Consider the following 13,210-nt stretch of genomic DNA (forward strand, 5'->3'; position numbering starts at 1 on the left):
GATTTTCTTGACAAAACATTTCTAACTTATAGTTTTTCCCGTCATATGGTCTTATTATCATTTTGAGGTCCCAAGGGAATTGTTTTTTGTGATCTATATGCCTTTTTGATTTGATTTGGCTTTCAGCTCCCTAAGGACTATTTTCTTCGCTTTTATTGGCATGTGTGATTAATGGATTAGTTATAAGGTGCGTTTATACATTCTTGTCATTTGGCGTATCACGATTGGTTGCAAGGGAATAGATTCTTTTTAAAGTTCTTGTTTTGTTTAGCACAGGTTTGCATCATTGAGTTTCAAGCCGAAGGCTAGAGGTCAATCTCTAACCTTTCTCAGGCAAGAAAAATTGAAGCCTTAAAATATGCGCCGTATTTTTGATGACGGATTGAATCTAGCAATTCCTTTGTTTTCGAGTGATATATTTTTCGAAATTAAGCGGTAAATTTTAGTTTCAATCTGTTATTTGTGTAAAAACCAGGCGGGTCGCTCAAGGCCGCGCAACTTTGGTAGGATTTGTTGGCTTCAAATCCTACCAAGGAGATTGACCTCTAGCCTTCGGCTTGAAACTCAATGGTTTGCATACACGAAATCATTCACTGGAGACAGAGAAGACAAATAACCGTATTTGAAATTTCATTTCAAAGGAGCTATACAGGGTGTCCCTAATTAAAGTATCGAGTTTGAACATGCGATTGAGTAGAAAAGTTTGTGTGTGTTATCGCTAAAATATAAGAACGTTCTCCATCACACAGGCTTATTACAAAAGGTAGTTACAACGTGTAAATTAATCGTAATGACAAAGAAAAAAGAGGGAGAGCTTAAAATACAATTTTGTGAACACACACATAAAACTTTCTACTCATAGTTGTGTTTCGACTCGATACTTTAATTAGGGACACCCTGTAGATCCGAGAATTCTGCTGGATGGGAAATGAAGCCACTTATTTCCCATCCAGGTCACCTGTGACCTGTGTTTTTTCTTTTTAATTAAATTTCTAAATGCGGGGCAAACTTAAGGCTTCACTTTTTCTTGATTATGAACGGTTGGAGATTCCTCTCGGGGCTTCAAATTTCCCATCATCCAGAACGCCCGCGCGTAGTTTTTACACAAACGCCCGATTGAAACTAAAATCTATCGCTAGATTTTAAAAAATGCAGTCCTCCAAAACAAAGGAACCACTAGATACAAAATGTCGTCATGATTACGGTGTGTTCTATGCGCGTTTTGGATGGGAAATAAGTGGCCTCAATTTCTCTTGCCTGAGAAGGGTTAAAGTTTCGCCTCTAGCCCTTGGGCTTGAAATTCAATGGTCCGTTTATCACCCTAAACTCGTACCAGTCCTTTTCACACGTTAATTCAAAAGAAAAAGGTGTCAAAGAAAGATTGGATCTATTTCAGGGGGATAATCAAGTAATCAAATAGCACACGACTTTCGACGTGGCCACGGTCGAAAAGGTGTATTGTTAGAGCAGTTATATATTAAGAGTTAACTTAATTCATATTTTATACCCAGAGATTCATGGCACCTCTGCGCCAATCATTAGTGAAATGAAAACGTTTGAAATGAAAGTCCTCAAAAAAATAACAAGAGCCGCAAAAGATGCGGTTAAAAATTTCCTCCATAACATCTATATAATATACATAACGACAGTGTCAATAAAAAAAATGTAAAAATTAGACTTTTTGCAATGTAATGTAGTCAATCAAAAATGAATTGAATGTTGAAAGCTCGAAACTTTCTACCCGAAGGTCAAATTCAAAATATCATTAAATTCAACTTCCATAAGAAACAACATCAAAAAATGTAAAAATGGTGCCACATCGATTTATTGAGCTTCTTCGTTGTATTGTCTTTGTTCATCTTCTCCCTCTTTCCTCCATCAAGGTCAATTCGACTTATAAACAATTATGTGAGTCGAGTTTGAATAATCCAAGCCATTGACCGTTAAATGCGACAGCTCCAGAAATGACCATTTCATTTAATGTGTAGCATCATGAAAAAAGTTCCAATCTTCAATCAGGCACATCCTGGCAAATGAACGGGGTGAGCATTTGCATGGGGTATTCGTCACCCAGTGTAAATGAGATAGGACGTCTCAGGCTAAAAGCGTGAAAATTAATAAAAATGAACTTCAAACTGAAAAAGGGAAAAAAGGAAGAAAACTGGGAACTTTATTTTTTCGTTAAAAGTTTCTTCAATCTTCGAAGACAAAATTGACCCATGGAAAAAAAATTCATCAATGCAGTTCTTTGAAATGAAGCAAAATATTTCCAACCCGGTTCAATTAAACTGGGTATTCGGCGCTATTACGCCACTTTCGTTTTTTCGACCCCGGGTTCATTTGCCAATGGTCGCAAGTGAAAAATACCCCGTTCATTTGCCAGGATGTGCCTGACTGACCTTGTTCAAATTTACACATGAGCTGCATTTTAGTCTCCATTGTCATATTCCATTTAATTGGTATTTGAAATAATTCTGTGTCGAGTTTGAAAGTTTGAAAAATCAAGCCACCAATAATTCGTTAAACGAGACAGAACTAGAAATAACCATTTTCACACGTAGCATCATGGAAAAAGTTTCAATCTTGTTCAAATTTACACATGAACTCCATTTTAGTGTCCATCAACAAATTCCAGAATCAGTTTACTTGAAATGATTCTGTGTCGAGTTTGAAAATCGTGCCACACCTGACCGTTGTTAACAAACAGCGACATATCCAGAAGTAACCTTGTGTAGCATCAAGAAATATGTTCCAACTTATTCAAATTTACACATGAGCTGCATTTCTGTTTATTTATTTCTATATTAGAAGCCATTATTTCCTAAAAATAAAATCTTTTTGAAAACAAGAAACTAAAAATTAAACTGATTTAAGGTAGAATTTTCACTCAGAAAGCTTTATGAAAACTTGAGTAAAAACTATAGGATATGACAGAATGTTGAAAAAGTTTACAAAGAAAAATCAATACAAAGTTTCTTTGGTTTGAAAGTCTCTTGACCACTAAAGCAAAGAAAATGTTCAAGAAAGTATGAATCAACTGAAATCAACCTCGCTTCGACCGCCATCTTGTTTTGTTTTGAAAACGTTTGTTGTTTAAGGAGCGCGGAATCAGAAAATATATCTTTTATAGCCAGTATCCGACTTTAGCAAGCTTTTCCCTGTCCAGACGGCAGAAAGTGTGTTACTGGTATCAAGCGCCGTTTCTAACAAAACGGACAGATAGAAGGGCGGTGGCGTAATACTGTACATGGGCGTAGAATGGCGGTAAAAAACCACGCACTGGAAAAGGAGGAGAAAGCGCACCGTTTTAAGAAAAATTTCCCTTGAGCAGGAAATTTTTAAAAATATTAAACCCCCCAGAACAAATAAAACCCCTAATAATGTCTAAAATACAAACCAGAATTTTGAAAATTTTAAATCACTGAGATGTTCTAAAAGTTTAAATTGTCCGACCAAGTCATTTGAAATACTCGTTGTCCTTTCAATGGAAGAAAAAAAATAGGAAGTTTGAAAGTTTATGTCCCAGGGGGGGTACTAGGGTTGCGAGCTGACGGGGGAATGTGCCACCCGATTTTCATCCCTTGGACCCTTACCGGGACTAAAAAAGAGAAAACTGTGAATTTTACGACTCTTATTGGGACAAATTCGACCAATTTTGACGAAACTTTGATCTTTCTGGGGGTAAAAAGTCGAGATTTTCCTATTTTTATTTCCTATAAATTTAATTTTCTGATTTTTCCAACCCTTAGCGGGACTTTGGAAATCCAGAAAAGTTACCCTTAAGGGCGACACATACCGTACCCTCCATTTGCCTAAGTACCCCCCGGGGTATGGTGTGTTGTGCTTGGGATTCAATCTGTTAAAACAAAGAAATTATTCGATAAAAATGAATTTGTTACACGACCTTTGAGGGATATATTGGGTCAGTGAGGTCCGTATATGGCGAGACTTTTAGATATTGAGATAATATTTTTTATTGATCAAATTAATATTAAATACAAAAAAATAATTAGACAAAGTACAATATTTATGAAATTCATGAAATTTAAACGATTCAAGCCATGGAAGTTGAATTTCATTGTCTTGACTTTGTCATCTGCAGCGCTCAGTCGAAAAGCTATTCTGTTCTTTTATCATCAGCAGTAACCATGACATTTCTTTTACTCATTTTGGCGCTTCTTCGATAACATACAAAAACCACAGTACCGAGAAATATAAACAACGCAAATGAAGAAGCAGTTATGATTAAAATCTTGGTATATTTTGTATGACTGATAATGCTCTGCTGTGAGACTGTTCCGTTCTTGTGTGCGTCGAGTGATGGATTTGCGAGCTTTGTTTCCTCTAAAATAGTATTACATTATTACAGTGTGTCCGAAAAAAAGGAGCTAGCTTTATTTTAGGAAAATTCATAAATTATGAGACTTTCGAAAGAAAATGCTAATATGTGTTAAGGGCTCTGACCATAGTGAATTTTTCATAATTGCCGTGTTTAAAATGTGTTTTCTGACTGATGTAACCAACAAAACTATGGCATGTTATACATTTTCTATTAGACAAACTATTCCTGAATCTGAAAATTCAAAAATTGCATTGAAAAAGTTTGATGAAGAAGAAAATGAAGACTTTTGCGAGGAAGAGTATTTCAACTTTGAAGAGCTTAGTTTCGGCGAAGAAAAAACATTTTGAAATTTTTTCGCAGTAAATGGTGTATCTTTTACCAAACAATAAAAAATTTTGCGGAAAATTTTTGTAAATGCTTCTTTGTCTCGAAATCTTCAAAATAGTGGTTTTTCATCAATTTTTCATCTGGATTTTGCTTAAAAAAACAGTTATAACTTTTGACACATCTTTTTAGAAAAATTTTCCGCAAAATTTAAAATAGTTCAACTCTTTGCGGACAGTTTGAAAAAAGTTCGAAACAAAAAGGTTAATTACCCATTAAAACTTAGCACTTTTTATAAAAGAAGGTGATGCAACATATTATTAACGTCTTTTTAAAGTTCATAACGTCATTTTTGCAATCAAGTTCTTAATTACTCTTAAGGGATTTGATTAAAAAGCAATTTATAAAGGCAATTCTTTGTTAAAAGTGTTAAAGAATCTAAAACATAACTTTTATGTTTCAGATACTAAAATCAATTTTCTGACTATGGTCAGAGCCCTTAAATGGAGGTAAACGCAGGAAAATGTAAACGCGAAGTTTCACGCCGCTATTTGCGGCTACGGAAAAATAGCAGCGGTAGAGTTACGAAAAAAACGGTAAACACAGTTAACAACTTTGTCACTGCTTACTTACCTTCAGGCTTACCTCTCTTTTCAAATTTATCCCAACCCAAATTATTATCCCAACCTTTCCTATATTCTTTAAAGAAAACTTCCAATATTCTCTCTTTTAGCGAAAATCAATTTAGAGAACGAACTGATACGTCACTTTCTTATCAAACCTTCGAAGAAAGGAGTCAGCTTGAAGGGAAGCAGTGAAGAACCAACTTTCCTTTTAATTTATGAGGGTGTGGAAGTGCTAAAACGAGACCACCATAAAGAGACTATGAAAGAACGAAGAAAAAACGAGAAATGAATATAAACGACAAAAAACGACTAAAAACGAAAAAACGACAATAAAGAACGACATAATTTACCATCCACAACCCCGACTGAAAGTGACTGTACCACGCCTAGCGATTCATTTCCCTTAACTCTTTACGCTATTTAACCACTAACGGTTTAAAAGAACGCATGCGCAGTTTGTGGGCTCCAATTGGCTCATCCATGATTTGAGGTAATGAATTACTGTGCATTTTCGTTAAAACTTGGGACTATACTACAATATTTATATTTATTTTTTAATATTTTTACCTTCATTGTTTGACAACGATGATGATGTAACGATAATCAATCCAGTTCGAATGACGTAATCTTTACTCAAAACATCAACAAACTTTGAATCTTCAGATCGTCTTTTCCGTCTACATCCAAATTCGCATTTTGTATCGTTACTACCTTTCAAACAAATGTGTGTTGAACAATGAATGTAGACCATACCATTCGAGTTTTTGAATCGGAAAGCATTTAATGAAAATCGGAATTTCTTGGTGTTTTGAGCTGACGGTTGTAATCTGAATCTGTGATGATGATTATTATGGCACCTGAAAAAGATTCAAAGAAAAATAATTAATAATGCCGTAACTAATGGTCCTGCTCATTATTGAACAGATGTAGCAACTACCTTATCGGCCCTTTTTACACATACATGATCGCTATTTTTTTCGTCGCAGGCGTAATAAGGGCCGGTGTAAGGGATCAAAATTAAAAGAGCCGGGCTAAGATGGAAAATTCAAGCTGGAGCTGGAGCTGGAGCTAAATGAGGACTGGTATAAAAAGAGCCGATCAGGTAGATATACCTTTCTGTGAAAATATTTTCCCTGATAAGGTTAGTACGATCAGCACCAGGTGTCACGTAACAACTTTGTGGAACTACAAATAAATCCGCAGCACTTTCAAGCTCGATTTCCAAATTGAAACGATCGATCATATCCAGAACAGCCGGGTACGTAAACTTTTGATTGAATTCGGATGATTTATAGAGGTTTATTGAAACAGTGAACTTGCCGCTTGAAGCTGGGAATAGAAAAATACTGTTTAAGGGATTTAAAGGATTATTGATTTTCAAAGAAGGGAATAATTTTAACCAAAAAATAAGTTATTTACTGTAAAAAACTCTGGTTAAATTCTGGTAAAATATGATGTAGATTCTTTTGGAAACGATGGACTTTGACACCCCTGCATCAGAGACCAGGGGAGGACCCCCTACCCACTTGAAGATTAGGTCAAAATTTCTTTCCTGGTGGGAAAGATACCCTGCAGTTTCAGCCCTCCCCCCCCCTAGAAAATTGATTTGTTTTCATCCCAATTCAAAATCGGCAAGAAATTGAACTCAAAAACCATTCCCACCTGGGAACAATAAAATTTCTATCCCCGTTGAGATCTCCATAAAAAATTCAACTGTGGGAAGAAGCTCCAACGGAGCTGCGAGACAGGGTTTATTTGAGCAAACTTTAAGATACCAAAAATTATAGGAGAAACACTCTTCCGCCCATCATCATCACCATCATCGTCATCTTTCGAACGTGGTCAAAATGATGGATTCTAACCACAGATTTTTGTAAAGCCTGAAGGGCCAGATATCGTGCTTTAAGGTCTTCCAAGCAAAAAAAAGTGAATATCGCAAAAATATTGCTGCCATTGTTTTCGAAAACCCGCAAAGCTTCTTATTTGTCAAGCGCTGAAATTTTATTGTAATGTCATGTAACCTAGGTAAGATTTCCTCCCTCCCTAACCACGGCATACTTTCCAGCAAAAGCACGACATCTAGCCCTTCGGGCTTTATAAATCTAATATTCTACCCTCTGGTGCTAGGAGTCCCGGTCTCGCATAGCAGTTTTCAGGCACGGTAATCGAGCTCAGTGTCCGGGACAGCACACTTACTTGTCTCTGAAGCGACCATCTGAAAGGACTCTTGACCAATGACATTGATTGCATACGCCCACGTGACATTCAGAGTAATCTTTGGAAGTATACATATTACTTTATATGTTGCAAAGGTGCCAACAGTTTCTAGCCCTGGATTCGTGTATGATAAAGTTGAAGGCTTTGCTATGTGGACCTGATAAAGGAAGAATTTTTTGTACGTTCGCTTGAAACGTAAATGTACTGCTAGATGACTTTTTTATCCTTGGGAAACGTTTCATGGCAAATTTTTCTGCTGTTTTTTCCACGGACATCGGCAAATACGGCACTGACCTTGACGACCGACGTGCCGTTGGAGTTTGAAAAATGGACCCGGTCAGATACGAATGTTTGGTAAATTTGGGACCCTGTCAGATATCTCTAGACTCTGAAAAAAGAGACCCTGATCAGCGGCACGTCCCCGTACCTAATTCTGCCTAAGTACCCCCCTTCCGGGACAACACAAAACGGCCTCGAGAGTGACCGCTTAAAAAATTGCTACTTTTGTACACTATGTTTTTTTTCGGCTGTAAAGTGACCCTGGGAATGAGAAAGTGTAGCCATCCTACAGTATGTCCGAAAAAAGGTGAGCAGAACTTGTTTCGACAAAATTTGATGCAATAAAAACTATTATATCCTATCTTCTTCACTTTGAAAATTAATTTGCTTCGAATACGGCTCTTCCAGAAATTTTTTACATTGATTCATTGCTCCCATACTCGCATTTCCTTATAAGAACAATTTTATAAAAAACACGAGGCTGAAAATTAGTCAAAACCTTAGAACAAATTAAGAACAATCTGAGCCTCAGATTTCCGAAATTATTAAAAAAGTGCTGATTTTAACAGATTTTAAACCCATCTTCAGTTTTAAGTAAAAAAACTAAACGTACTAAGAACATCATAAGAGCATTAAAGCCTGAAAATTTCAAAAAATTAAGAACAGCCTAGCTTGAGCCAAAATTTACTTGTTCTTATAAAATAAGCGTGTAGAAGTACATACCGTATTTTTAAAGATGATTTCATTTTCATCGTCCACAGCTTCAGTGCCACAAGACGAATAATCAGCCACCATGATCAAATGCGTTTCATTGGATTTTTCACTCGGCCCACAAGTAGGATCATTCCATGAGATATTGTATTGAGAAATATCATTTTCAGGAAAGATTGTGGACTCCTCTTTGGGAATGATAATGGTCAACTTGTTAAACTCGCATTGTATTGAATGGTACTGACCTAAAAATGATAATATTCTATATGTTAAAGAGGTTTTGGATTAAGCTCTCATTTTGAATTAGCGGCAAAACGTTACATAAGTCACCAATAAAGGCAAAAAATAAAGCACTAAGCAATAGTTGTTTGGGAGAACGCGACGACCTATTGACCAAAGCATATCAAATTTCTCCAGCAGCTCCGTATTACGGAAATAAAACCCTAATACTCGAGCTAATACTTTATAGGACTTCGCGCAGGATGATTCCAACGTAATTGCGTTGTAATTCGGGAGAATGTTATTGTGCCAATTTGAACAAACTTATTTATAGATAATATTCAATTTCCTGCCTTTTTTACTTACATCCACAGTGCCGTAGGAAGCATTTTCATATTGGGGGGGGGGGCTGAAGTTTAGTGACACCGCGAGGGCCAACCATGATTTGGCCCGAGGGGGGGGGGTTTTGAAAATTCGAGCTCTAGATTGCTTAAAAATACACTCAAAACATGCACATAAAGACAATTATGACAAATTAAAAAAGAAAAACTTAGCATTTTGCAAAATAACCATTTTTGAAAAAATTATTGGGGGGGGGGGGCATAGCCCCCCCCCCCCCCCCAGTGCTACGGCACTGCATCCACTGAAGTGGTGGAGTATTTATTTATGCAGATACAAGCTTTTCTGCAATACACCTTTTCAACCATAGTCACGCAGTCAGACGCGCGCTACTTTATTATTTGATTATCCCCCTGAACTTTATCCAATCCTTTTTTTACATTTTTTCTATTGTCTATAGGTGCGAAAAAAAGACTGGGACGGTTTTAGGCTGGTAAAACGTCCACGCGGCAATTGGCGGCTACGGTCAAAAAGGTGTATAGACTGTTGCGTTCGCCTAAAGAAGTATCGAGACGCTATACTTGATTTATTGGATATATTTGTCATTGCGTAATATTTTCGCCACTTTAAGTCACAATGGTATCGTGTTTACAAAAAGGTCTAGAAATGGAATTAATCTTTTGAAAATAGATCTTTCCTCTTTTAATGCCTTTTATTTACATTTTAGATGCCCTATTTCCCAAATCACTCAAAACTGTTTAAACAAAGGAATAAATTACAAATTAATTTCAGAATCTCGGAAATATCTCAAATTTCCCCAACAAAATATGAAAATATTTCTATTACATAATGTAAAGAAATAATACCAAAAAAATACCAAAAATCCTAAAAAAATCACAAAAAAAACATGAGACTCCAAAACTCCAAAATAAAACCCTAAACTTTTTAAAACTCTCAAAAAATGTAAAAATTGTCAAAAATCCGGTAAAAAATTCCAAAACATCTTTAATCTTCAATATTAAAAAAATATAACACTACAATCAACACTTTCTGCAGAACATAAAAAATTTCCAATTCAAAAAGTGATCAAGCTCTAGGTATGTTTTTTTACTCCGAATCTACAGAAAGATTCGAGAAATTATACACCCCTGTATCACAGACCCACTAGGACCCCATCCCCACTGGAAAACTTGGCAAAAATTTGGTCCCCAGTGGGAAAATACTCTGGAATTTCAGCCCCACTGGGAAATCGACTTTGATATCATCCCCACTCGAAAATCAATGTCTAAACATTTCACTCTAAAACTATCTCCACTGAATTTATTAAACTTGGAACAATAAAATTTCCATTCCCATTGGGATTTTTATCCTCACTGAAGAAAAAAGTTCAACCGGGGTACTGGGGTTGTGAGACAGGGATGTAATTATAAAATTAACGAAGATCTATACGTAATACTTACCAAATACGTTGATCATATTTAAACCAACCACCAAAAATGTAGCGAGAAATTTCAACATCTTACCAACACCAAAGTCACCACCAAAGTGTCACAACACTAAACCACAGTGATACAACATCATTAATACAACAACATTATCATACCATTGTCTCAAATCATATAGAAAATTTGATTTTTCGCATGAAAGTCATTTACGACATGAATGGTTACCCTTGGGACATGATTTTATTTGATAGATTTTCTCAATTTGCCAAATTTTTTGAATCATTCCCGCTTCTCACATCCCTGTCTCAGTAAATTTATAGCCGTTTTTCGTTCTTTTCAGCAGAAATTTGTGGAAAATACCCGTTCGGAATTTACAGAAATTTGTGGAAATTACCTGTTTGCAAAAACCCAGTAGGGATTTTCGAAATCACAATAGCTCTCACAATGGAGATGAGATCTTGATAAATTTTGTAATGGTAAAAGAATTTTCAAACCAGGAATCATTTTTCTGCGCAGTGCATTGCCTTTCGAGACTCCTGGAACGGAAATGAAGCCACTTATTTCCAATCCAGAACGCCCGCGCGCAGTTTTTAAACAAACGCTGGATTGAAAGTAAAATATATCACTAGATTTAAAAAATACAGTCCTCAAAAACAAAGGAGCCACTAGATACAATCCATCGTCATGATTGCGGCGCGTTCTAGACGCGTTCTGGATGGGAAATATGTGGCTTCACTTTTTCTTGCCTGAGAAAGGTCAGAGATTCTACTCTAGCCCTTCGGGCTTTAAACTAAATGGAGCAGTGGAGGGGAAGGGGTTAGCATCTGGGTGGAAAAGTTTGTAAACACCAGGTATGAGGTGGAAAATTATTGACTTTCCATAGTTTGTTGGCAGTACACCAATACAATCATGTCCACTTAAATAATTAAACAATAAGTTTTCTTGAGCACTTTTAAGCTTATGAAAGCCCAACCCATACTGATTTAACAAACCTATAACACATTTTTGAAATGAAGATCTGCTGAATTTGTTAGTTTCATCTGCCATAATTACTGATAAACTGAGTGCAATAATAAAGGTTTGCATTTCAGTTTCACTTTCGTTTTTTACATAACCGGATCAAACTGCGGTAGGTTTTTCTCAGTATCAGTTTCCTCTAAATCAAATAGAAGACTGGAATCCAGCACAAAAATCTTGTGCTAGATTCCAGTCCTCCAACCAAATCTAGGCAGGCGGTAACATCAAAGGACGACTACGTTTCCTCTCCGATGGTTAGTTTGGCCCGCTTCTTCAGAGCTTTAGCGTGGGTGGCCGCCAAACCGCCATCGGAATATCAAATAAACATAGAGCACCATTAGCCTCCGTCTCAGAACGCGGTCGGAAAATTTTGCGGATAATGTCACAGCGACAATGCATCCAGTGAAATGTAAGTAATGTATCATCATTCAAGTCGACTGACATAATAATACACATAATACATGTTACAAGTTCTACCTACGGATTCTCAATCTCAGCTATAATAAAACTATTACGTGCTAGTAGCAGACCCGACTGACCAATGTTATGTAGCAGGTTGGAACACGAGTTTCTGCTGGAAAGATGCAGTTTGTTTTCAAGTTAAATCTTCAAAATAAAACAAACTGTGTGGGTTTCTTTACTTCCAAACAACCTACCAATAGTTTTGGAACACCATAATAAAGGAAGATGGCTCTTCTTGTGGATTGGCTTTCTGATACCCCATATAAACACGATGTGACATGAAAGTGAAGAGACATGATTTGTTGGTTTTTGTTTGATTTGTTGACTCATATATCTCATGGCAAATGGGATAGGAAATGACTTTTCATGTATTTCTTGGCTCTACATATGACACCTCTAACTTTGAACACCTCCAGAATGTTGAAAAAAAGCATTTTACGAGATAAGTTTCAATTATAATTTTCATGGAAACTTTTAATCGACAGATTTGGCTTGGCGTCAGTTTTGTTTGGTTGATGTTTGGTATGGCAATGAAATGCCACACAGTCACTCTACAAATGATGCCTCCAGCCATGATTGGTATCAGAATGTTGAAAAAAAAACATTTTACGAGAAATTGTTGATAGAAATTATATTGACTTATTTTTACAATTCTGGCGGTGTGGGTTTAGTTGGTTGATAATGTTTACACTGTGGGATGGTTTTCAAAAAACTGTTATATTGATTGTTGTTTGTTTGAATTGATTACCAAAAAAAAAGAGAACCTTTTTTTGATAAATACTTTATTTTTTTCATGAATCGAAAAAACCGTGTGGATAGTTTGTCTTGTAGTAACCAATGCAGTGTCTGTTTTCACATTTTGAAAGCTCTATACCTACTGAATTGAAGCTCTGACTAGCTCTGTTTTTAAAACTTTGAGCCACGTTTTTTTCTTTGTTCCTATTAAAGATAGATTTTTAAATTGTCGTAATGTAAATTTATGGTAAAGTTTTAGTTTTTGAGTTTAGTTCATCAGTAGTACATACAGTAGTATTTTTTCAGTAATCCTTTCTTGTAAATATAGTAACATTTAACCAGACTCATTGCCCTCATTATATTCGAATTTATATTTTTTTAGGACTGATAAGTACATATTTTTAAACACCAAAACAAAGCAAACAACATGCCAGTTCTTTCTGGACAAATATACATGTACACTTTATTGTGTGCTTATTTGTGCAAATATTCAA

The 13,210-nt window shown here is 36.1% G+C and overlaps 1 protein-coding gene across 1 annotated transcript; it reads right to left on the reverse strand.

Moving 5' to 3' along the window:
- Window positions 1-3,958: 3,958 nt before the first annotated feature.
- LOC136812770 (ZP domain-containing protein-like) lies at window positions 3,959-10,595 on the reverse strand. Its single transcript, XM_067069292.1, has 6 exons — window positions 10,518-10,595; window positions 8,512-8,744; window positions 7,489-7,666; window positions 6,405-6,621; window positions 5,860-6,149; window positions 3,959-4,344 (listed from the first exon to the last, which is right to left on the reverse strand). The coding sequence occupies exons 1-6, from the start codon at window positions 10,573-10,575 to the stop codon at window positions 4,118-4,120; spliced, it is 1,203 nt and encodes a 400-aa protein (XP_066925393.1). The 5' UTR covers window positions 10,576-10,595; the 3' UTR covers window positions 3,959-4,117.
- Window positions 10,596-13,210: the final 2,615 nt, after the last annotated feature.

This window comes from Clytia hemisphaerica, unplaced genomic scaffold, assembly GCF_902728285.1.
Source record: "Clytia hemisphaerica strain Z4C2 unplaced genomic scaffold, Clytia hemisphaerica genome assembly, whole genome shotgun sequence".
Taxonomy (NCBI): domain Eukaryota; kingdom Metazoa; phylum Cnidaria; class Hydrozoa; order Leptothecata; family Clytiidae; genus Clytia; species Clytia hemisphaerica.